The sequence below is a fragment of the Gopherus evgoodei genome, unplaced genomic scaffold (genome assembly GCF_007399415.2).
Source record: "Gopherus evgoodei ecotype Sinaloan lineage unplaced genomic scaffold, rGopEvg1_v1.p scaffold_34_arrow_ctg1, whole genome shotgun sequence".
Lineage (NCBI taxonomy): Eukaryota > Metazoa > Chordata > Testudines > Testudinidae > Gopherus > Gopherus evgoodei.
Window position 1 is genome coordinate 1,470,183 of NW_022060016.1, and position 21,831 is coordinate 1,492,013.

General features: G+C 59.0%; 2 protein-coding genes and 1 long non-coding RNA gene across 3 annotated transcripts in view; 1 reads left to right on the top strand and 2 right to left on the bottom strand.

Annotated features, from left to right (window-relative positions):
- Window positions 1-1,302: 1,302 nt before the first annotated feature.
- LOC115641294 (cytochrome P450 2C23-like) lies at window positions 1,303-11,587 on the bottom strand. The gene is made up of 10 exons (XM_030544341.1): window positions 11,419-11,587; window positions 10,884-10,990; window positions 10,036-10,297; window positions 9,273-9,422; window positions 8,665-8,825; window positions 7,798-7,974; window positions 6,427-6,568; window positions 5,524-5,711; window positions 4,841-4,982; window positions 1,303-2,265 (listed from the first exon to the last, which is right to left on the bottom strand). The coding sequence occupies exons 1-10, from the start codon at window positions 11,585-11,587 to the stop codon at window positions 2,078-2,080; spliced, it is 1,686 nt and encodes a 561-aa protein (XP_030400201.1). The 3' UTR covers window positions 1,303-2,077.
- Window positions 9,626-21,831, top strand: part of LOC115641341 (leucine-rich repeat and fibronectin type III domain-containing protein 1-like protein) — a 31,285-nt gene continuing 19,079 nt past the window's right edge. The window contains exon 1 of the mRNA XM_030544421.1: window positions 9,626-9,663. The gene's annotated coding sequence lies outside the window, so the exon portion shown is untranslated. The remainder of the gene's footprint in view (window positions 9,664-21,831) is intronic.
- Window positions 16,437-21,831, bottom strand: part of LOC115641362 — a 31,645-nt gene continuing 26,250 nt past the window's right edge. Inside the window, exon 4 of the long non-coding RNA XR_003998063.1 lies at window positions 16,437-16,814. This is a non-coding gene — a long non-coding RNA (uncharacterized LOC115641362). The remainder of the gene's footprint in view (window positions 16,815-21,831) is intronic.

The following is a 21,831-nucleotide window of genomic DNA, read 5'->3' on the forward strand; positions in this document are numbered from 1 at the left end:
ATTTGGGGGAATCGGGGGAATCAGGCTAAAGCCGGCCCTGCCTCTAGCGTATCTACCACTCCTCCCAGTTTAGTGTCATCTGCAAACTTGCTGAGGGTGCAGTCCACGCCATCCTCCAGCTCATTAATTTCATCATAAATTTCTCTTGGCCGATCTCTGCTCCAGCTCCCCTCTCGCGAAGCCGAAGCAGGCTGGTGTGTGTGTGTGTGTGTACGGTCATGCTACGCCCACCCCTGTGATGCTATCGTCAGTATCGCTTTCAGCCCCGCCGCGTGTCCCTCAGGCTTTCGCGCTGCCATCATGCGGCTGCGTCGTGCCGAGCTGTCAGCGAGATCCTTTTCCCCGCACGCTCGCTCATTGAGAGCTCATCAGCTCGAACGCGAGGCTCCAATTGCCCTTTGCGATGAGCAGCCCCTCACTTGCACTTCAGCAATCAATTCCCCGCCGGCATCTCTTAGCGCTCGCTAAAGTAAACATATCATTTCGTGTCACCCACTCATTTGAGTCCGCGCCTTCCCTACATTGCTAATAAAAACCCTCAGCTGCTGCGGCCTCCCAGCAGATCCACAGGGCGGCCGACGCTTAACCTTTTGCCATATTGAAAATTACCAGGCTCTGTCTCAAAGATTCCAGTTTCTGACCCAAGACAGGGCTTCACTTCTCGGCCCTTTGGCAGGGAGCTATTTTCTTTACTAGGCATGTGGTGTGCGGGGGACGGCGCTGGAACATGGGTGACTTGCTCGATACCTCAGTTTCCCCACAGTCCTCCTTTGTAAAGCACGTTGAGATCCACGGCTGACAAGCGCTAGGTGGTGGTGTTTATTAGGTGTATTACGATAGCACCTCCTGGCCCTGGTTGAGAGTGGGGCCCAATCCTGCACAGGTACAGAGTGAGAGATAGCCCCTGCCCCCCAAGAGTGTACAGTCTCAATAGACAAAGCCTGGGAGGGGAAACTGAGGCACACGATGGGGCCTGGATGCATCAGTTGCTCAGTGGCAGGAAGAGAACCCAGGTGTCCTGAGTCCCCTCCAGCATCCTACCCACTTCCCTGATCACTTGGTGCTGAGTTCCCACCTCCAAAAAACTGACGAGAGACATGCAGGCGAGGCAATGGGAAACTGAGGCTCAGAGATGAGAAGTGAGTTACCCAAAGTCTGACACCCCCTCCCCGTTATCCTTCCACGTGCCTGATATTAACCGGTTTGTCTTTCCCCATTGTCTCGCTGATGCGCACAAAACAGACAAAGACATGGCCAAGTATTCTGGTCTTTTCTTCCGTTTATTGTGTCAGTCAATTTTCTGGAAGCGCAGTGAGCTGCAATTCTGAGAAACACCCCCAGGGCATTTCCACAAGCGAGGTACAGGCAGACAGCATGCGTGAGACAGAGAAACCATGGCCAAGCGCTGAGGACAGCTCTCGGGGAAACACATCCAGAAGAATTCAGCACTAGGAAAAGCAGGTTCAAACACGCTGACCACAGCCCAGCAGTGCCAAGGTTAATTATCATTGGGGTTAGTTAATTATTAAGGAGGGGAAACTGAGGCACAGAACTGAGATGTGACTTGCCCAAGCAGGCCAGTGGTAGGGACAGGACTAGAACTCAGGGGTCCAGGATCCAGCCCTGAACAGCTGGGCCCCACAGCACTATGGCCCAGCTGCGTGCTGGCTTGTGCATCATGGGTATGTAGATCTGAATTCATGAAGGCAGATTCTGATCTCAGCCACTCCGGAGTGACTCCGCTGCCATCCAGGAAGGGGTTCCAGATTTACACTCGCCTGTAACTGCAGTTCCATTCTGGCTCCTGCTCCAGTGAAGTCAGTGGAGTATTTACCCCACAGTGTAAATGAGGTCAGGATCTGGCCCCAGGAGCATTGGTGTGAAAGAAGAATTACTCTGGATGTGCACCACAGTGTAAATGAAATCCAGATCTGGCCCCAGGAGCACTGGTGTGAAAGGAGAGTTACTCTGGATGTGCACCACAGTGTAAATGAGATCAGGAGCTGGCCCAGAGGGCACTGATGTGACTCCAGCATGGAAGACAGCTGGGTCTGGCTCCTTCCCTCTCTGCCCCGCTCTACGCTGGGCGTGGGACGGCACGGAGCTCATAGGAGAGGCCCTGGCCACGGAAAGCCCTCCGCAGCGAGGCCAAGTCGATGGCTCCAGGGTCCGCGAGCAGCTCCAGGGTGAAGCTCTGCAGCAGGGTGGTTATAAACAGGAAGATCTCTGCCTTGGCCAGCCCTTCCCCGGGACACACGCGCTTCCCTGGAGGGGGGACAAGAGGACAAGCCCGTCAGGTGGGTCTTGTCGGGCCACTCGGGGGCCTGCCGCCAGCACACAGCTGAGAACTGCGGCAGCCCCTGAGAAGCAGCTTTGAACGCCAGGGGCCAGTCGCCTCTTTCGGAGACGCTCAATCTCTTTCCAGCTCACCTTTTCTCCAGCCCGTGGCGCCTTCTAGGGGCTCTCCTTGGTGCCCTCTCCAGGGAGCAGCAGCAGTTTTAGAAGGCAGCTCCTGCCCCAGCGAGTGCCCAGTTGAAACAAGCAACGGGGGGAGGGGAAACTGAGGCACAAAGCGGGGACGCAACTTGCCTCAGGCCACCTGGCAGAGCAGGGGATAGAACCCAGGTGTCCCTGCCCCAGGGCGCAGCTGTGTTCTGTCGTACGCACCCGGAGCAGGACCCAGTAGAATCATAGAAGATCAGGGTTGGAAGAGACCTCAGGAGGTATCTAGTCCCACCCCCTGCTCAAAGCAGGACCAACACCAACTAAATCATCCCAGCCAGGGCTTTGTCAAACCTGACCTTAAAAACCTCTAAGGAAGGAGATTCCACCACCTCCCTAGGGAACCCATTCCAGTGCTTCACCAGCCTCCTAGTGCAACAGTGTTTCCTAATATCCAACCTAGGCCTCTCCCACTGCAACCTGAGACCATTGCTCCTTGTTCGGTCACCTGCCACCACTGAGAACAATCTAGATTCATCCTCTTTGGAGCCCCCTTCAGGTAGTTGAAAGCAGCTATCAAATCCCCCCTCACTCTTCTCTTCTGCAGACTAAACAATCCCAGTTCCTTCAGCCTCTCCTCAGAAGTCATGTGCTCCAGCCCCCTGATCATTTTTGTTGCCCTCCGCTGGACTCTCTCCAGTTTTTCCACATCCTTCTTGTAGCGTGGGGCCCAAAACAGGACACAGTTCTCCAGATGAGGCCTCACCAGTGTCGAATAGAGGGGACTGATCATATCCCTCGATCTGCTGGCAATGCTCCTACTTACATAGCCCAAAATGCCGTTAGCCTTCTTGGCAACAAGGGCAAACTGCGTACTCATGTCCAGTTTCTTGTCCACTGTAACCCCCAGGTCCTTTTCTGCAGATCTGCTGCCTAGTCACTCGGTCCCTAGTCTGTAACAGTGCAGGGGATTCTTCCATCCTAAGTGCAGGACTCGGCACTTGTCCTTGTTGACCCTCATCAGGTTTCTTTTGGCCCAGTCCTCTAATTTGTCTAGGTCCCTCTGTATCCGATCCCTACCCTCCAGCGTATCTACCACTCCTCCCAGTTTAGTGTCATCTGAAAACTTGCTGAGAGTGCAGTCCACACCATCCTCCGGATCATTAATGAAGATATTGAACAAACTGGCCCCAGGACCGACCCTTGGGGCACTCCGCTTGATACCGGCTGCCAGCTAGACATGGAGCCGTTGATCACTACCCATTGAGTCCAGGAATAATGATCTCACCCTCTGAAATCCCCTGGCTACTCCCCCTGGTCGTAGGTCAGGCGGGAGGCTGGCAAGGCCTTTGCATTGGTCTTTGTTCTGAACTGAAACAACCCCAAGCCTCTGCAATGTGTGTGTGTGTGTGTGTGTGTGCGTGTGTGTCACTCCTGCCCCCTGCTGGAGGGACTGAGCCCTGCTCTGTGTGTGTGTGTGTGTGTGACTGCTGCCCCCTGCTGGAGGGACTGAGCCCTGCTCTGTGTGTGTGTGACTGCTGCCCCCTGCTGGAGGGACTGAGCCCTGCTGTGTGTGTGTGTGTGTGTGTGTGTGTGTGTGTGTGTGTGACTGCTGCCCCCTGCTGGAGGGACTGAGCCCTGCTCTGTGTGTGTGTGTGTGTGTGTGTGTGTGTGTGTGTCACTGCTGCCCCCTGCTGGAGGGACTGAGCCCTGCTCTGTGTGTGTGTGTGTGTGTGTGTGTGTGTGTGTGTGTCACTGCTGCCCCCTGCTGGAGGGACTGAGCCCTGCTCTGTGTGTGTGTGTGTGTGTCACTGCTGCCCCCTGCTGGAGGGACTGAGCCCTGCTCTGTGTGTGTGTGTGTCACTCCTGCCCCATGCTGGAGGGACTGAGCCCTGCTCTGTGTGTGTGTGTGTGTGTGTGTATCACTGCTGCCCCCTGCTGGAGGGACTGAGCCCTGCTCTGTGTGTGTGTGTGTGTGTCACTCCTGCCCCATGCTGGAGGGGCTGAGCCCTCCTCTGTGTGTGTGTGTGTGTGTGTGTGTCACTGCTGCCGCCTGCTGAAGGGGCTGAGCCCTCCTCTGTGTGTGTGTGTCCCTATCACCCCCTGCTGGAGGGGCTGAGCCCTGCTGTGTGTGTGTGTGTGTGTGTCACTCCTGCCCCATGCTGGAGGGACTGAGCCCTGCTCTGTGTGTGTGTGTGTGTGTGTGTGTGTCACTGCTGCCGCTTGCTGAAGGGGCTGAGCCCTCCTCTGTGTGTGTGTGTCCCTATCACCCCCTGCTGGAGGGGCTGAGCCCTGCTCTGTGTGTGTGTCCCTGTCACACCTTGCTGGAGGGGCTGAGCCCTGCTGTGTGTGTATGTGCATGTGAGAGAGACGGGAGACGAACCCGTGTCCACATTACCTGCAGAGAAGGGCATGGCCGTGTCTCTCTTCCTGAATGCTCCGTTCTCATCTAAGAAGCGACCTGGGTTAAAATCCTCTGGGGTCTCCCAGCTGGCTGGGTCGAAGTGCACCGAGGCTAGGAGAGGGATGATGGTCGTACCCTGGGGAGGGTGGAGGGAGACAAGACACTGACAGCGCAAGGTTTTAGGCATTTTACGGCAATAGGACTGGAAAGAAAATAACACCCTGTGGGGTTGCTATGTCCCTTTCCCAAAGAGGAAAACTGAGGCACAGGGCAGTTACGGGATGGGCCCTAGGTCACACACTGGACAGCAGAGGGGGGAGGAGACTCCAGGATGTCCTGCTTCTATGCTGGCCGAGTAACATTTCACGGCTAAGCTGGGTAGGGGATCCCTTCTCCCACCACTGAAAGGCAGCCACCTCTGGGGTGGAACGGGGCAGCTGCTCGCCCAGGTGTCCTTTGCTTGGTGCTGAGATGCAGCCACCTCTGGGGTGGGACAGGGCAGCTGCTTGCCCAGGTGTCCCTTGCTTGGTGCTGAGATGCAGCCACCTCTGGGGTGGGACGCAGCCACAGTTTAGTGGCCCAGCAGCTTGGGGAAGTGAAAGCTATAAGGGGGAAGGGTGGCATTTCCTCAGCTCGACCTGGGCCAGTGAACTGGCTGTGTGTGTGGGGGGTCTCACCTGGGGGATGAGGTACCCCCTGAAGTGGGTGGGGCGGGTGGTGGCGTGCGGCAGGCTCATGGGCACCAGGTCGACGTAGCGCTGGAGTTCATGCAGCACAGCATTGGTGTAGGGAAGCCGTAGCCGGTCCTCCAGGGTGGGGGGCCGGGCCCTGCCCACCTCCCTGTCCAGCTCCCCATGTACCCGTGCTGCAAGGAGACACGAGTGGCCCTGGCATGTCAGGGAAGGGAGGACTCCCCCTATGTGTGTCCCCCCCACTTCCATCCTCCCCTTCTCACCCATCCCCATCAATGTCTCTCCCCACCCCCAATGGCCAGCCCCGCCTTCCAGACAGCAACACGTTTCCCAGGATCCTTTGCATCACTTTTCCTGCCCTCCCCAGGGTTGGTTGGCCTCCCCATGATGGCCTTGCACCCCCTCCCCTATGCCTCCGTCTCGCTCCTTGAACCCTGTTCTAGTCTCCCCCACCCTGCCCTTGGGACTGGGATGGGGGCAGGGGCTGTAAATTGCCCTTGTTCTCCCCTATGCCCAGAGCCCGTTGTAATGCAGAGCAACCTCGGGGCTGCTCTAATTCATAGGCCGCCCCCATGGGCCCTGGGGGAGCAGAGAATTGCCATAGCGCAGGGCGCACTGATCTGCCCCCTATGGGCCCTGACTGGGAGCAGGGCCCTTGCATCTGCTTCACCCTGGCTGGTGTGGCCCCTCTATGTGAGGGAAGAAACGTTGGGATCCTCGGGGGGGTGGTCCCCCTCCTTTTGAGACCCTTTTATTGCTGCCAGGAGCCCCCGCCTGCCTGAGGATGGAGCCGTCTGTCTGCTGCCAGCTGGGGTCCCCCCGGCAGGGAGCGTTGGGGATTATCAGCACCCTGGGGATGGGCTGTGGGAAGGAGCCGCTCGCACCCACCTTGCATGTCCGGGAACTTGCCGAGCACCAGCAAGGCAAACTGGATGGTGTTGCTGGTGGTCTCCACGCCGGCGATGAACAGGCTGTTGACCAGCGCTGTCAGGTTCTCATCCTCAAACTCCGTCTGCTCCTTCCCTCGCTCCTAGCACAGGGCCGGGGGGGGGGACCCCAGTGAGGCACAATCCCACCCCCCCACCGCAACCCGGGGCAAGGGGCTCCCCTGCCAGCCACCGCTGCCTGGCTCCCGGCCCTGGGGAGACGGAGGGATGGTCGGCCTGGCTCCAGGAAACTGGGAGGAACCGGCATCGGGGCAGGAATCTGAGCTGGAGGAGAGAGAGCCTGAACCCACATAGCGGTAACAGGGTGCCAAGTGTAGAGTCAGTGGCTGGCTAGATAGGTAGAGGGGTGTGGCTGGGGATGGGTGGGGGGGATTGGTGGATAGAGGGGTGTCTGGGGATGCAGGGGTGGGTTGATTTAGGGGTTTCCATGGGGTTGAAGGGATGGGTGCAGAAGTAGGGAGTGTCTGGGCTGAGGGGTGTCCATGGGGATGGATTGGGGGGATGGGGGGAGGGGGTGGAAGGAAGGGGGGATGATTAAAAGGAAGCGGGAGTGGGGGGATGGGTGGGGCTGTGTGGATTGAGGGGTGTCCATGGGGATGGATGGGGGGATGGGGGGAGGGGGTGGAAGGAAGGGGGGATGATTAAAAGGAAGGGGGAGTGGGGGGATGGGTGGGGCTGTGTGGATTGAGGGGTGTCCATGGGGATGGATGGGGGGATGGGTGGGTTGAGGGGTGTCCATGGGGATGGGTGGGGGGATGGGTGGGGTGTGGAAGTTGAGCGGTGTCTTTGGGGATGGGCAGGGGGATGGGTGGGCTGAGGGGTGTCCATGGGGATGGATGGAGGATGGGTGGGTTGAGGGGTGTCCATGGGGATGGGTGGGTTGAGCGGTGTCTTTGGGGATGGGCAGGGGGATGGGTGGGTTGAGCGGTGTCTTTGGGGATGGGCAGGGGAATGGGTGGGTTGAGGGGTGTCCATGGGGATGGGCAGGGGGATGGGTGGGTGAGCGGTGTCTTTGGGGATGGGCAGGGGGATGGGTGGGTTGAGGGGTGTCCATGGGGATGGATGGAGGATGGGTGGGTTGAGGGGTGTCCATGGGGATGGGTGGGTTGAGGGGTGTCCATGGGGATGGATGGAGGATGGGTGGGTTGAGGGGTGTCCATGGGGATGGGTGGGTGGGCAGAGGCATGTGTAGGGAGGGGGCGCAGAGGTATCTATGAGGATCTAGCTACAGGATCCCATCAAACCCTGCCCCCCCATCAATGGGACTGAATTCCAGCCGCCGTCTCCTCCTGCACCCTGGGATGCCCCTCACCTTGGCCTGCTGCAGGAGGAAGCAGTCGATGAGGTCGTGGGGGGCACTGGGGTCCAGGTTGTGCCGGTGGGACGCCACCTGGGCCTGGATGAAGGCTTTGAGGCGCTCCTGTTCCCTGAAGATCCGCTGGTGCTGGCCGGGCAGGAAGTGCATGATACCCGGGAAGGTATTGTACAGCTGAGGAGGGGGAGCAGAGAGATGGGATGGAGGGGGGATGGCCGTTTAATAGCAGGCAGGGAGAAGGGAGGCTAAAGTGCTGGGCTGGAATTCAGCAGCCCTGGGTTCTCATCCCACCACTGCCACTCATCTGCTGGGCAACCCGGTGCTCAGGCACTGCCTCTCGCTGCCTCAGTTTCCCCTCGGAGGCAGCTGAGAAAAGCTGGCTGGGAAACGGCTTTCCCGTCTGCTGAGCAGCAGGAAAAATGTCCTGCCCTCAATTGGGACATCTCGCAAATCCTCACAAACCCAAAGCGGAGGGGCAAGAGAAATTCCGGCACGGGGCTGTGGAAAGGTACATTTTGTCGCCTGCCTCATCTGCATTTGCTTTTGCGAAAAATTAACAGAGGTTTGGGAGCGAACAGTCATTTGGACACAAAACCCTGGAACTTTTTCCTTTCAAAAACCATTCTCGCCGGAGGGGGCAAGTTTTTTGGAAGTGGGGAATTCCCCAAAACGGGCCCTTTTCCCGCACTGGGGAATTGGAGATTTCCAAGGGGAAACTGGTTTGTCAAAGAATTCCCGACCTGCTGAAGGTACATCCTGGCCGCAGGAATGGGCTCACGGCTGTGCCCAGAGAGAGGGGCCTGCAGCCCAGCGAGCGACTGTTTTGGTGGTTTGGGGCTGGGAGCGTCGGGTCCCCCCGGGTACCTGCGCTGGGAGGGAGCGGAAGTAGCACATGTAGGACATGATGAGACGCTGGAGCTCCTGGAATGTCTCGTTGTCACTGTTGAATCGGGTCCCCATCACCATGGAGCAGATGACATTGGCGGCGGCCCGGGTGAGGTCAGGCACCGGGTCGAACGCGTGCCCTGTAACATGCGGGGCGGAGGGGGAAGCAGACAGCAGGGAACAAGCCCCACATGGGGAAACCAGAGAGTGCCCAGGAATCCTGGCTCCCAGCCCCCCAACCACTACAGCCAACTCTCCAGAGCTGGGAGAGAACCCAGGAGTCCTGGCTCTGCCCCACCCAAAGCTGGGATAGAACCCAGGAGTCTGGAATGCGAGCTCAGCCAGTTCTAGCCACTGGACCCCACTCCCTTCCCGCAGCTGGGGACAGAACCCAGGAGTCCTGGCTCCGAGCCCCTCCTGCTCTAACCACTAGACCCCACTCCCCTCCTGCAGCTGGAGTCCTGACAGCTCCTGCTCTAACCACTCTCAGACACTTCCCTTCCAGGGCCAGGACTCGCCGTCGGGTGTCCCAGGCTCACTGTCGGGGGATGCTGCCCGGTGCCTGTGTTGGGCACCCCACTGCTCACCTTGTTTCTCAGCCACAGCTTGGGTGAGGTGCTGCGCCTCCTCCTGCACTCGCTGCTCCAGCAGCCTCTTGCCCATGCCCAAGTCCCGGAGGGTGGTGAGGGTGAACCGACGCAGCTGCCTCCACCGCTCGCCGTTGGTGTTAACTAATCCTGCCACAGCACCGTGGGGACGTCATCTAATGTCATTAACAGAGGCCCTGGCTCCTCTCCCAGAGCTGGGAATAGAACCCAGGAGTCCTGGCTCCCAGACACCGCCCCCGCTCTAACCACTAGACCCCAGTCCCCTCCCAGAGCTGGGGTAGAACCCAGGAGTCCTGCTGCACACCCCAGTCTCCTCTACTGTCATCACTAGACCCCACTCCCCTCCCAAAGCTGGGGATAGAACCCAGGAGTCCTGGCTTCCATCCCTCTGTCTCCCCTCCCAGCTCTAACCATTAGACCCCAACCACCACATTCGGTTAGCATGGGTTACACAAACAGCCACTCCCTGGGGTTAGTTGGGAAATGTGTCCCCCCCGGCCATGAAAATTTTGGACAGAAAGGGAAAACAAACGAGGGGAAAAAAGCCACCATTTTCCTGTACACTTATTTGAAGTTTTTCATCACCTCTTGCCCCCCACAAAAAGGCCAAAGAAGGTAGTGATAATCTCCAGTGGCAGGCAGTGCTACAGGTTAACAAAGCCACTGAGGCAGTGGAGCCGGTGTGATGCCACCAGGCAGGGAGCAGGGCTTTGCAGAGAGACCCTCCCTGGCCCGCACTCACCATACCCCTGGTTCAGCTGCTTCTCCAAGGGGACGGGCGCCCGGCCGCTGAATTCCTCGCTGTGTTCCACCAAGGCGTCGTGTACCACCTCGTACCCGCACAGCACCACCGTGGGCCTCGGGCCCAGCCAGACGGTGAAGATGGGGCCGTACTCCTGGCAGAGCTGGGGGTGGGAATCGCAGCAGGAGGGGGAGCGATAAGACAGCAAAATGGGGTTTGGGAGGGAATTAATCAGGAACCAAGGGGACGTCACTGTTTTTACCTATGGTGGCTTTACCCTCAGTTTCCACTCAGGGCAGAAATGGGGGAAAGCAATATTAAGCCTCTGTGTGCTGCTTGTACCCTGCCTGGCCCCCAGTGTAATTTAGAGCAGCCTCAGGGCTCCTGTAACTCATGATCTGCCTCCTATGGGCCCTTGGGGGGCAGAGAATAGTCACGGCTCAGTGCTCTCTGGCCACGCCCCCCAATCTGCCCCCTGGGGGGCAGAGAATAGCTGCATAGTGCTTCAGCCACAGACCCCGATTCACCCCCCTACGGGCCCTGGGGCTGCCAATTTTGGTTGGCTGTATTCCTGGAGGTCTCATCACGTGGCCTAATTAAGTTTTAATTTCTGCAGACGCCAGGACAATCCTGGAGCGTTGGCAATTTTAGGCTGGCTAGATCGAGGGGGTGCCGGGGGCAGGGGAGGTAGATCGAGGTGCGGGGGGTGGGGATGGGCAGAGGGGTGTGCAGGGCAATGGGTAGCTCCATTGCACCTGCAGAGAGAAAGCAGGACGCCTGCCAGACGGATGGACCCGCAGTGGGAGCCGCCTTTGGCCCTGGCGCCTGGGCCCAGCCCCCTTCCTTACCTGGCGGTAGGATTGATAGAGCGGGAGGACGTTCTGAGTCAGGTTCCCCAGCACGGGCAGGGGGGCTGGCCCCGGGGGGAGACGCCCGGGGCCCTGGCCCGCTGAGGCTCGGAAGAGGAGGAGGAAGAGGAGGAGAAGAAGTCAGCCCGTGATCAACACGGCACCAGGCTCCATCCTCCTCGGCTGAGATCAGCGCTGCCTGCACGTCCCGGCTGCCTCGGAAGGTGTCCAGCAGTGCCCCGCGGCTAATGGCCCTCGGGCCTTATAGCCGGCCACAGGCTGCCCCCCAGTCACTGATTAACTCGCTGGGTGGGCCCCTGGCACGGCAGTTGTACATTGACCCTGGCAGCCGGGGCTGGCCCTCTGCAGTCATCAATGGACTGTAGCCTCCCCACACCCGGCAGCCTCCCCCCACCCATTCCTGCAGCAACTCCCCGCAAATGAACCTAACTCCCTCTGTCCCCAGCAACCCCCGCCATGGCAGGGTCGATCCCTGTGCCCTCGGCCCCACAGCAAGGGGCCGGGATCAACACACGTAGGGGTTTATCCGAGCGGTCATGCACCAGGGGCCCCACTCTGCCCGGGAGCTGCTCCAGTGTCCCGCTGCCTGTGGAGGGGGGGTAGATTTGGCACGGTCCCTCGCTGACCTTTGGGCTCTCCGCTTTCTCCACCCCCTGGGGGCACCCTGGGATGAACAGCTCCATAGCAGCATGGCAGGGCTGCCCTCCCCCATCCCCGGCATGCTGTCATCGCCCTAAAGAGGAGAAATCTCTCCCCAGGTAGGTCGGTGCGGACTGTCATCCCAGCCTCAGTGGTGCGGCCTAGTGACTGGAGCATTACAGTGGGTCTCAGGAGGCCCGGCTTCTCCAGCTCTGGCACTGGCAGTGTCTGCTGGGGCAAGCCAACCCCTCCTTCGTGCCTCAGTTTCCCCATCTGCGCAATAGGGACAATGCTGCTGCGCTCCTCAGCAAAGCGTGTTGCGAGCGCTGGGGGAGAACATCTGGGGATTGTTACTAACCGGGGATCGAGGGATGAGGCTCGCAGAGGGCTCTGGACTTGCCAGGTGCCTTGAGGGGACTTGGCCAGCGGAGTAGGGGCCAGGACACCCTGCAAAACCACAGCTCTGCCCCGTGAGTCCAAGCAGCCGCCGAGCCCTGGGGCAGGATTTGGAACTGGATCCTGGTTCTGCCCAGGAACCTGGCCGGGGGGCTGACTGAGGCCTGGAGCGTTTGTGCGCCGGGCACCCTAACAGGTGCCAGTCGGTCTCCAAGCAGGTTGCCCCCCAGCGGCTGGCCATGGGCCTAGCGAGAGAACGAGCAGCCCCCCATCAGTGCTCCTCCAGCCCCCGTCCCTGTGCTGGTGCTGGAGGGGTCAGTGGGGTTGCAGCTCCCCCTTCTGATCTCCTCCAGGTAGTGTACTGGGCTGGGGGAAGTGGGGCCTGGGTACACCTTGCCTGCCAGCCCCAGGTTCCCTCCCCCTTTCCCTCTGGCTTCGGGGGTGCAGGTGGGATTGACCCTTCCCCACATCTCCAGTGGCAACGACCGCAATTAGCATCAGACCTGCAGCTGGGGGCTGCTGGAGGGGTGATAAGCTGGGTGTTAGAGGAATGTGTGGAGGCAAAAGGAGGCGGCTGCATCTCAGCACCTTGCATCCGTCGAAGTGGGTATTCACCCACAAAAGCTCATGCTCCAAAACGTCTGTTAGTCTATAAGATGCCACAGGATTCTTTGCAGCACCAGATGAGTGATTCCTGTACAACCAGCCCTTGCGCCCCCACCCCAGAGGTGGCTGCATCTCAGCACCAAGCGAGTGATCCCTGTATAAACAGCCCCCATGCCCCACCCCAGAGGCAGCTGCATCTCAGCACCAGGCAAGGGATCCCTGTATAACTAGCCCCTGCGCCCTACCCTAGAGGCAGCTGCATCTTAGCACCAGGCAAGGGATCCCTGTATAACCAGCCCCCGGGCCCCACCCCGGAGGCAGCTGCATCTTAGCACCAGGCAAGGGATCCCTGTATAACCAGCACCCGGGCCCCACCCTGGAGGCGGCTGCATCTCAGCACCAGATGAAGGACCCCTGTATAACCAGCCCCCGTGCCCCATCCCAGAAGCAGCTGCATCTCAGCAGTTGCTCTACATAGCGATGGCCGGGCGCCCTGACCTCCTTTGAGCATTTCTTCCCCACGCCTAGGCGAACCCACAAGCTGCCCCCTCCCCCCTGAAGACTCACGGCTTGCTTCCCACGCCCCCCCCCAGCCCCATTGCAGCTCCCAAGCGAAGCTGTCTGATTTTCCAACACAACAAATGTAGCTGTGGGTCCTCCTCCCACTCACCTGTCCCCCCACCCTCTGTGGAGATGGGGTACACGGGTGAGGGGGGGCAGGGGACACCCTGACATCAGCAGCCCTCCGCCCCCTGCCCCCGTACAGCGAACGGGAAGCTCCCAGGAACAGCTGGCCAGGGGCGGCTCCCAGGCAGAGGGCTGCAGGGAGAGGGGCACCCCTGCTCCGGAGGTGCCCCTATGTAAGGCCGGCCCTGGTTGCAGAGCTGGGGCTCGGAGCTGAGTCTCTGCAGCCGGCACGCATTGCTGCTGGCTGGCAGGGGCAGCAAAGGCCAAGCCGATGCCAGAGGCCTGAGCTGTGGGCTTCGTCCGGGCTGCTGGGCTGGCCCGTTTCACCCTGAGCAAACGCCAGAGAGCCTAGGGCCCAGCACTGTGGCCCATGTGTGTCATTAACGATGTGTGGGCCGGGGCCGGCCGGAGGGGCCGGGGGGATGTTAGCGAGAGGTGGAGGGCTGGGGATTTACGGGATCTGAGACAGGTCAGTGAAAACTGGAGCAACTCTGTGGGCTTTAAAGGGGCCAGGCCGAGTTCTGATCTCAGCCCCCCCCCCCCAAGGGGTCAATCCGGAGTCACCCCCTGACTGCAATGGGGCCAAGCCGGGTTCTGATCTCAGTCCCCAGGGGTCAATCCAGAGTCACCCCCTGACTGCAATGGGGCCAAGCTGGGTTCTGATCTCAGCCCCCAGGGGTCAATCCAGAGTCACCCCCTGACTGCAATGGGGCCAAGCTGGGTTCTGATCTCAGTCCCCAGGGGTCAATCCAGAGTCACCCCCTGACTGCAATGGGGCCAGGCCTGGTTCTGATCTCAGCCCCCCCAGGGGTCAATCCAGAGTCACCCCCTGACTGCAATGGGGCCAAGCCGGGTTCTGATCTCAGCCCCCAGGGGTCAATCCAGAGTCACCCCCTGACTGCAATGGGGCCAGGCCTGGTTCTGATCTCAGCCCCCTGGAGTCAATCCGGAGTCACCCCCTGACTGCAATGGGGCCAGGCCTGGTTCTGATCTCAGCCCCCTGGAGTCAATCCGGAGTCACCCCCTGACTGCAATGGGGCCAGGTCGAGTTCAGGGGAGAAAGGCCCAGACTCTCAAGGATAACTGGGCTCCTCATGTCTGTTGAAATCAAGGGGAGTCCTGGGTTCTATCCCCAGCTCTGGGAGGGGAGTGGGGTCTAGTGGTTAGAGGGGGGGGCGTTGCTGGGAGCCAGGACACCTGGGTTCTCTTCGCTGCTTGTTCAGGGCCCTTGCGTGACTCAGGTCACCTGCCTTGCGGCTCCCGCTCTTGGCTATTTGAGGCCAAACTGACAGGTGGCGAATTTCCCTCCTTGCCTTTGCTATGGGGAGAGCCAGGAGACTCCCCGAGGCTCGAGTCCCGGCGTCTCCCGTGCCGCAGGGCGCGCGTAGCTTTTGGCTGGAAGAACTGGCCCAGTGACAGCTTAATTGTACGTCACAGCACAGAGGCAGGGGGAAATTAGTGCTTCAGGAGAAGGAAAATCCTCTGTGATGCTGGGCATCTCCTTGGGATTTCACCTGCCCCCTGGCAGGGCTCCTCACTGACTGATTTCTTAGGATTATAATAATGAGTTTATATTTCACCGCTGCCTTGCAGCCAGAAAGAGTCCCAAAGCACATGAGACGCTGCATGTAAAAGTAGTTAATGGATGAGATGCAGCTACCTCTGGCTGGGGGCGTGGCAGCTGTTTATACAGGGGTCTTGCACCCATTGCTGAGATGCAGCTACCTCTGGGGTGGGGGCGCGGCAGCTGTTTATACTGGGATCACTTGCCCAGGGCTCAGTTGCAGCCACCTCTGGGGCATGGTGTGGCAGCTGTTTATATAGGGATCCCTTGCCCAGGGCTGTGACATACTGACCTCCAGCCCCCCTGCCTCCTGCTGTAACCACTAGCCACCACTCCCTTTCCAGTGCTGGGGGTAGAACCCAGGCGTCAGTTGGGGTCTGTGCAGCTCCCAGCCCTGGCCTCCCCCCAAGCTCTGCCTGTGCCCCTCATTCCTGACCTGCAGCCCCTGCTAGCCCAGGCCTGGGCTCCCCCCATAACCCACAGCTCCGCTAGTGCCCCGCAAGCCAACCTGCAGCCCCACCTTCCTGTTTGCGCGGTTGTGGTGAACACTCGTGTCCCTTGTTAATGACTCGCACGCCTGGGGGTGCCCCCTAACTGCGAACAAGGTGGGTCCCGTGGTTAGGGCTGGGAACCCAGACGCCTAGGTTCAATTCCTGACTTTCCAATAGACTTCTTTTTACTCTTCTGCCTCTCCATGCCTCAGTTTCCCCTCCCTCCCCTCTTTCTGCGGGCCCTGCCCAGGGGGCTGGGGTTGCTCCCTCATGCCCAAAAGGCAGGGAACTCTAGGGGGGAGGAAAGCTCCAAGGATTCGAACAAGGAAGGGATCAGAAGGGGGAAGAAGGGCCTATGAAATGCCAGGCTAACTGAGGAGGGCAAGGAAAGGGTTTATCCCAGCCCCAAGCAGAGAGGGGCCCTCGGGCCCACGACCAGGGCTGGGCCGTATAGTTACTGACAGCCTGGTGCAGCCAGGGGGTGAGGACTTGCTGAGAAGCTGTGATTATTGAGGTCAGGTAGGAAAGGGGGTGGGGGGGATCCTGGAGAGGAGCCGTAACCTGCCTTGGAAAGTAGGCCATGGAAATGCCAGCTTGGCACTTCGGGGGGGGGCAGGATAGTGGCATTGGGGGCCCCAGGGAATGAGCTACAGGAGCAGGATGGTGCGGGGGGAGCGGAGTCTGGCAACAGGCAGAGGCAGAGACGATTCTGGGCATGAAGGAGGAAGGATCCGTGGCTTCAGCTGGCATCACTGGGCCTGTGCATGACAGCTGTACTGAGACCTGGGCCCCCACTGTGCCAGGCTCTGCACAGACCCCGACCGAGATCAGGGCCCCATCGTGCCGGGCGCTGCACAGACCCCGACCGAGATCAGGGCCCCGTCGTGCCAGATGCTGCACAGACCCCAACTGAGATCCGGCCCAGGGCATTGGCAGTATCCAGGAGTCCCGACTGTAACCACTGGACCCTCGCCCCTCCCAAAGCTGGGATAGAACCCAGGAGTCCTGGCTCCCTCCCGCCCCCCTGCACTCTAACCACTACACCCCACTTTCACACTTTCACTTTCATACATACCTGACTCCCTGCTCTAACCACTAGCCCCCACGCCCCTCCCAGACTGAGAGGGGGGCCCCCACTGCTCCCGGCGCTGCACACACACAAAGAGCAGGACGCTGCCCCGTCCCCAGATGGTTCATGCTCTAACCACGCAGCTGGGTTAACATGTCCGCTGAGGAACCCACAAACTTGTGTCCCAAGTGACCCCGGCCCAGCTTGCTGAGCTCAGGTGCTGGCAGCTCTGATCATCTCACAGCAGCAGGTTCCTGACCATCCCAGGCAGAGGCTGCCACAGCTAGACAGGCCCCTGCTGCCCTGTCACAGGCCTTCCCCGGCTCCTAGGGACGGGACCGAGGGCTGATCTGACGGCATGGAGCCTGAGACAGGGAATGAGTGGGACAGCTGGGGGACCGATTGACAAGTAGAGCAATGGACAAGGCCTGGGGGAAAAGAAAGAAAGAAAGAAAAGTCTGCTCAAAAAGAAAGAAGAAGAAAGGAAAGGAAAAGAGAAAAAAGAAAAAAGAAAGGAAAATCCAGTCAGAAAGAAAGAAAGACTGGCACAGCCCTTTCTCTTCAAATCTCCCACCATCTGTCCCCTCCACACCTGCCTTTCCCACCCTCTGGCTTCCACCCCCGCCCCATGGCGTGTGCACATAGGGGTGTGCTCACTTGCACACGTGAGAGAGCCGTGCTTCAGCATAGGCGGCGTGGGCATTGGGGGCCGTGTGAGGCTGGGGGTACTGGTGAGCAGGGGCCTTTGCACATGTGTGCATGCACATGCCAGGGGACTGTGTGCGTGGCTGTGTTCTCACGTGTATTCTGGGTGGGACACCCCCCAGCTGGGGGAGGGGGCTGGGAATTGGGAGCTGTGACTGGCAGTGAAGCCGGAGGGCAGGGCTGGGGAATTAGCACGTTGGGCATCTCTGTACGGGACTCCTGCAAAGGGATGTTCGGGATGAGGGGGGCACTGGGCTCCCCAGAGACCCTCCCCAGCACTGCGTGGCTGGCAGGGGGGGCCATGTGTCCATGGGTGAGAGAAAGAGGCAGCATAGCCTAGTGGACCAACCACCGGACTGGGATCTAGGAGTCCTTTTGCAAGTCACTGCTTTGCCCTGTGCCTCAGTTTCCCCTCCTGCCTCTTTGGAGCGGGAACTGTGTGTCTTCAACGGAGCCACAGGCTTGGTTGCTAGTGTGATGCCCAAGAACAATCCCAGTTGGACGACTGAGGACGCGGCCAGGAAAGGGCCTTGGCCATCTAGCCGCATCCAGCCCTTTCATGAGGCTTCCCAGCCAGGCGGTGCTCAAATGCAGCCTCTTCTGGGGTGGAGCGGTGACAGGAGAGGGAGTGAAGGAGAATCCGCAGGCTTTCGGCTGCTGGAGCGTAACAAGGATTTGATGGTAACCCCCTGCTCCAGGGACGAGGCCCATGCATCATTTGATGGCCAGAGATAGCGAGCACGCCAGTGTTGGGTTTCATGGGGCTTGTGGGAACTTGAGATGCCCGACACCCATGTGCAGCATGATGGGGCATTGGGGTCAGCCCTGATTGCCAGGGGAGAGCGCCCCTACTGAGCCCCTGCCCCACTTCCTGCAGCACAGGGCCCCCCTAGTGCCGCAAAGCCATTAGGGCAGATTCAGTGGGTGTCGTGCTACCATTTCAATCCGGCTCTGGCACAGGGAGACCTCGTGGCCCTGGGGAGTCGCATGCAGCTGCAGCTCAGGCACTGACATCTCCACAGGCCCCAGAGCCTCTGACAAGGATAAATGTCTGCAACAAGAAAATAATGACTAAGCAGGATGTAGAGTTTAATTAAGCTGCAATCCCGGCAGCTGCGTGGACAGAGAACTGACCAGGGCTTGAGCTGCTGGCTCTGGGGGGAACCGGAGAGAAACATGAAACCTGTTAATTCCCAGTATAAACAGTCTGAATCAAGAGGCATTGTTCATCCCCTCCAGTCCCTCTGGGGGCTCGGTCGCTGGAGCGATTCCTGAATAACTGGCCCCATTTACGTTCGCTCCCGACCTAGAATCTGAATCCGTTTCCCAGTGTAGACAAACCCTGTGCTCTTCAAATCACAATGACTAGGAACAAGGCCCCCTTGTCCCCGGAACATGAGCATCTCCCTGTGGCGTTAATCAGGAACAGTTAATCGGCTTTAAATTCCCACCTGACCTTAATTAGGATTAATTTTCCTGTGTAGACAAGCCCTAAATCTCTCTCCATTTTCCTCCAGCCATGCTCACTCGCTCTTAATTCTTCCTTCCCTATTTGAGCAGCACCATCTGCCTTTATCTGTTGGGCCAGTCCCTATTTGCCATTAATTATCCATTATTCTCCTGGCAGAATCGTTTCTGGCCTTCGAATATTACCCAGCAAATAACCACCCTGGGCGCTGCTTGAGAAATCTCTTCTTGCTCCTGCCTTCAGCATCCAAAGGGTGCCCTGGCTCAGGAATCCCTTCGCTCACCCTGGGAGCGACTGCGGCCTTCCACAGGCCGCCCAGCTGCTCCAGCTGGCCTTATCTCAGCCCTGGTGAATGCTCCCTGACCCCCTGACAGCTGCGGCGTGGGGCAGTGGATCTAGTGTCAGGATGCCTGGGTTCAATTTGTGGCTCTGATGCTGGGCGAACCTGGGCTAGCCCCGTTCCCCTCTCCGTGCCTCAGTTTCCCCCGTTACAGTAATGGGGGCCAGCTAGGCCTGGCTAGTAACTAACCAACCCCTAACAACTCCACTAGCCTCTCCCAGCGCTTCTCATTCCACCCTCTGCCAGTGCCTCGGGTGGCCTCAGGGGCTCATCTCCCCCGGCATCTTACCTCCATACGTCGTCCCCAGTGGGTGATGACACACAAAGAGAGACAGTCCCTCCAGCCGAACTAGGCAAGGAAAGGATCGTTTCTCCTGTCTTCCAGAGGAGCCCCAGAGAGATGAAGTGACATGCCCAAGGGCACGCAAAGCTCTAGGAACGGACCCGAGATCTCTTTACTAGAGCCACTTGTTTTGCTGGGAAATGGGGGTTTATCGAAATTGAGAGGTTTCCCGGGAATGGGCCGTTTGCCGAGGCATTTTTTTTTATTAGAAGCAAAAAAATAAAATCCACTTTGTTGGCTGGAAACAACTTTGTTCCTTAACAGGAATTAGAATTAAAAAAACGGTCGAAACTGAAATGAACCAGTCGGGCCCCGCAATCCATTTTTTTCAGTTCACGAATGTTTTTTGGCGCAGGGGATGGGAAAATCTTTTGCTGTGTTGAAAACTTTCTGCTGGATGGGAAAACCCAATTCCTGCCCAGCTCCGATCTAGGCTCCCAGACCACCCTGCCTCCAATCTATGGAAACCTTGTGGTGGTGAGTTCCACTGGCGAGTGTGTGACGAACTGGGACTGTTCTTACTGTGGTCTGTGAATGCTGAGTGGAGGGTGTTGGCCTGGGAGGACGGGCTGCACTGGGGGATGGGAGACTGGCCATGAGGGAAGATGCCTGAGCATGTAGTGAGAACCCAGGAATGGGTTAGAGGCCAGGTGACACCTCTGCCCAGGAAGCTGAACAAAGGCTGGGGGAGAAGATGCTGGGGAGTGAGAGAGTTTCAGGGGAAGGCTGGGGAATGGAGGGAAGGACAGACAGGGCTCTGACCCTGCAAGGGGGCTGTGCTGCTCCTGGGACCCCAAGATGGACCTATCTGGGGAGGATACTGTTGTCTGTGCCTGCAAGACCTGTCTTGGACTGTGTTCCTGTCCTCTAATGAACCTTCTGCTTTACTGGCTGGCTGAGAGTCACGGTGAATTGCAGGAAGCCGGGGGTGCAGGACCCTGACTCCTCCACACTCCATGACAACTCCATCTATGGGAACCTTGTGGCGGTGAGTTCCACTGGCGAGTGACATCACGCGGTGTCGCTTTGGCTTTGCGATTGGCCAGAGTGTGTAACTAGCTGGGCGGTGTCTGACCAAGTCTGGATCTGCATTGGGATCAGCACGGGATACCTCTGGAACAATTCACCCTCCCGCCCTGTTTCCAGCTCGGACCCGGAGCCAGCCAGTAGCCCGCACCCGATGACGAGGAATGGCTTTTACTGAGCCAACTTCTGCTGCTGGAGGAGACCAACTTTTGAGTTCCACAGAGCCTGGAAAGCCCCACCAGTCCTGCAAAGAAATCTGGAGCTGGTTCAGGGTTGGGCGCTGTTTCTGTCTGGGGCTGGCTGGCAGTCTGGCCTGTTTACCCGTGTGGGTCTCCCAAGGAGAAATGTCAGGCCCCCTCCAGCCCTGCCTAGCACACAGCCAGACGTTTGCTTCCAGGTGGCCCCGTTTTTTGTTTTTAGTTGAAAGGGGAAACTCTTGGCATGGAGCTAAACTCTGCTGTGCGAGGCCTGAGGGTGAGGTTTGCTGGGGGACCGGGGCCTGGGTGGAGAATCTCTCTCTCTGGATCTATTGCTGCACCATCCTTTGAGCACCTGTGCACAGGACTGTCTGAGAGAGATGGGGTGGGAGGAGGGCCTGTCAAAGCTGGCTCCCTATCAGGACTCCTGGGTTCTATCCCTGGCTCTGGGAGAGGAGTGGGGTCTATATGATGACCAGATGTCCCAATTCTATAGGGACAGTCCTGATTTTTGGGGCTTTTTCTTATATAGGCACCTATTACCCCCCACCCCTATCCTGATTTTTCACACTTGCTGTCTGGTCACCTTAGAGGCTAGATCAGGCAGGTCTAGTGGTTAGAAATCAGGGAGCTGGGAGCCAGGACTCCTGGGTTCTATTTTTAGCACTGGGAGGGAAGTGTGGTCTACTGGTCAGAGCGGGGGTGGGGTGGGGTGCTGGGAGTCAGGATGCCTTGGTTCCATCCCTGGGTCAAGGAGGAGGGTGGAGTTTATTGGTTAGAGTTGGGGGACTGGGAGCTAGGACTCCTGGGTTCTATTCCCAGCCCTCCAAGGGAAGTTTGGTCTAGTGATTAGAGTGGAGGGCTGGGTGTCAGGATGCCTGGGTTCTAACCCTGGCTCTAGAAGAGGGGGTCTAGTGGTTAGACATGGGGGACTCAGACCCAAGACTCCTGGGTGAAATCCCTGGTTCTGATTTTGCTGTGACTTTGTCCCCTCCAGCTGCATCAGTTTCACTTTCTGCAAAACCCAGCCAATGGTAGTGACCCACCCGAGGCTTACAAGGCTCCAGTCAGCACTGGCTGTAGGATTAGATGGGCCAGAGAGACCCAGCTTCCCTCAGCCACTGGCTAGCAGGGTTGCCATGGGGCTGGCCCAGGGACCTTCAGCTGTGCCGGGCAGGTGCGGGGGCACCGAGGGCCCAGACCCCTGCACCAGGGAATGGGCAGGTGGGGGAAGCCGCTGTCTGTGTGACACAGACATGCTGCCATCTTCTCTCCCCATCCCAGATCAGACCGGCAGGCCCATCTAGCCCAGCATCCCCCTCCGTCCCTGCCAGCTGGGGGCTGACCCACGGGCCCATCTGCCCCGGCATTCTGCCTGCAGGAGCTCAATGGAGAA

What these genes read in the sequence shown, in the direction of transcription:
- LOC115641294 (XM_030544341.1), bottom strand. Translation starts at nt 11,587, where the DNA reads ATGGAGCTGTTCATCCCAGGGTGCCCCCAGGGGGTGGAGAAAGCGGAG. An exon ending in CCGCTCGGATAAACCCCTAC is followed by an intron (nt 10,991 to 11,418) that starts GTGTGTTGATCC and finishes TCCTCTTCCGAG; the next exon opens with CCTCAGCGGGCCAGGGCCCC. An exon ending in GGCCATGCCCTTCTCTGCAG is followed by an intron (nt 2,266 to 4,840) that starts GTAATGTGGACA and finishes TCCCCCCTCCAG; the next exon opens with GGAAGCGCGTGTGTCCCGGG.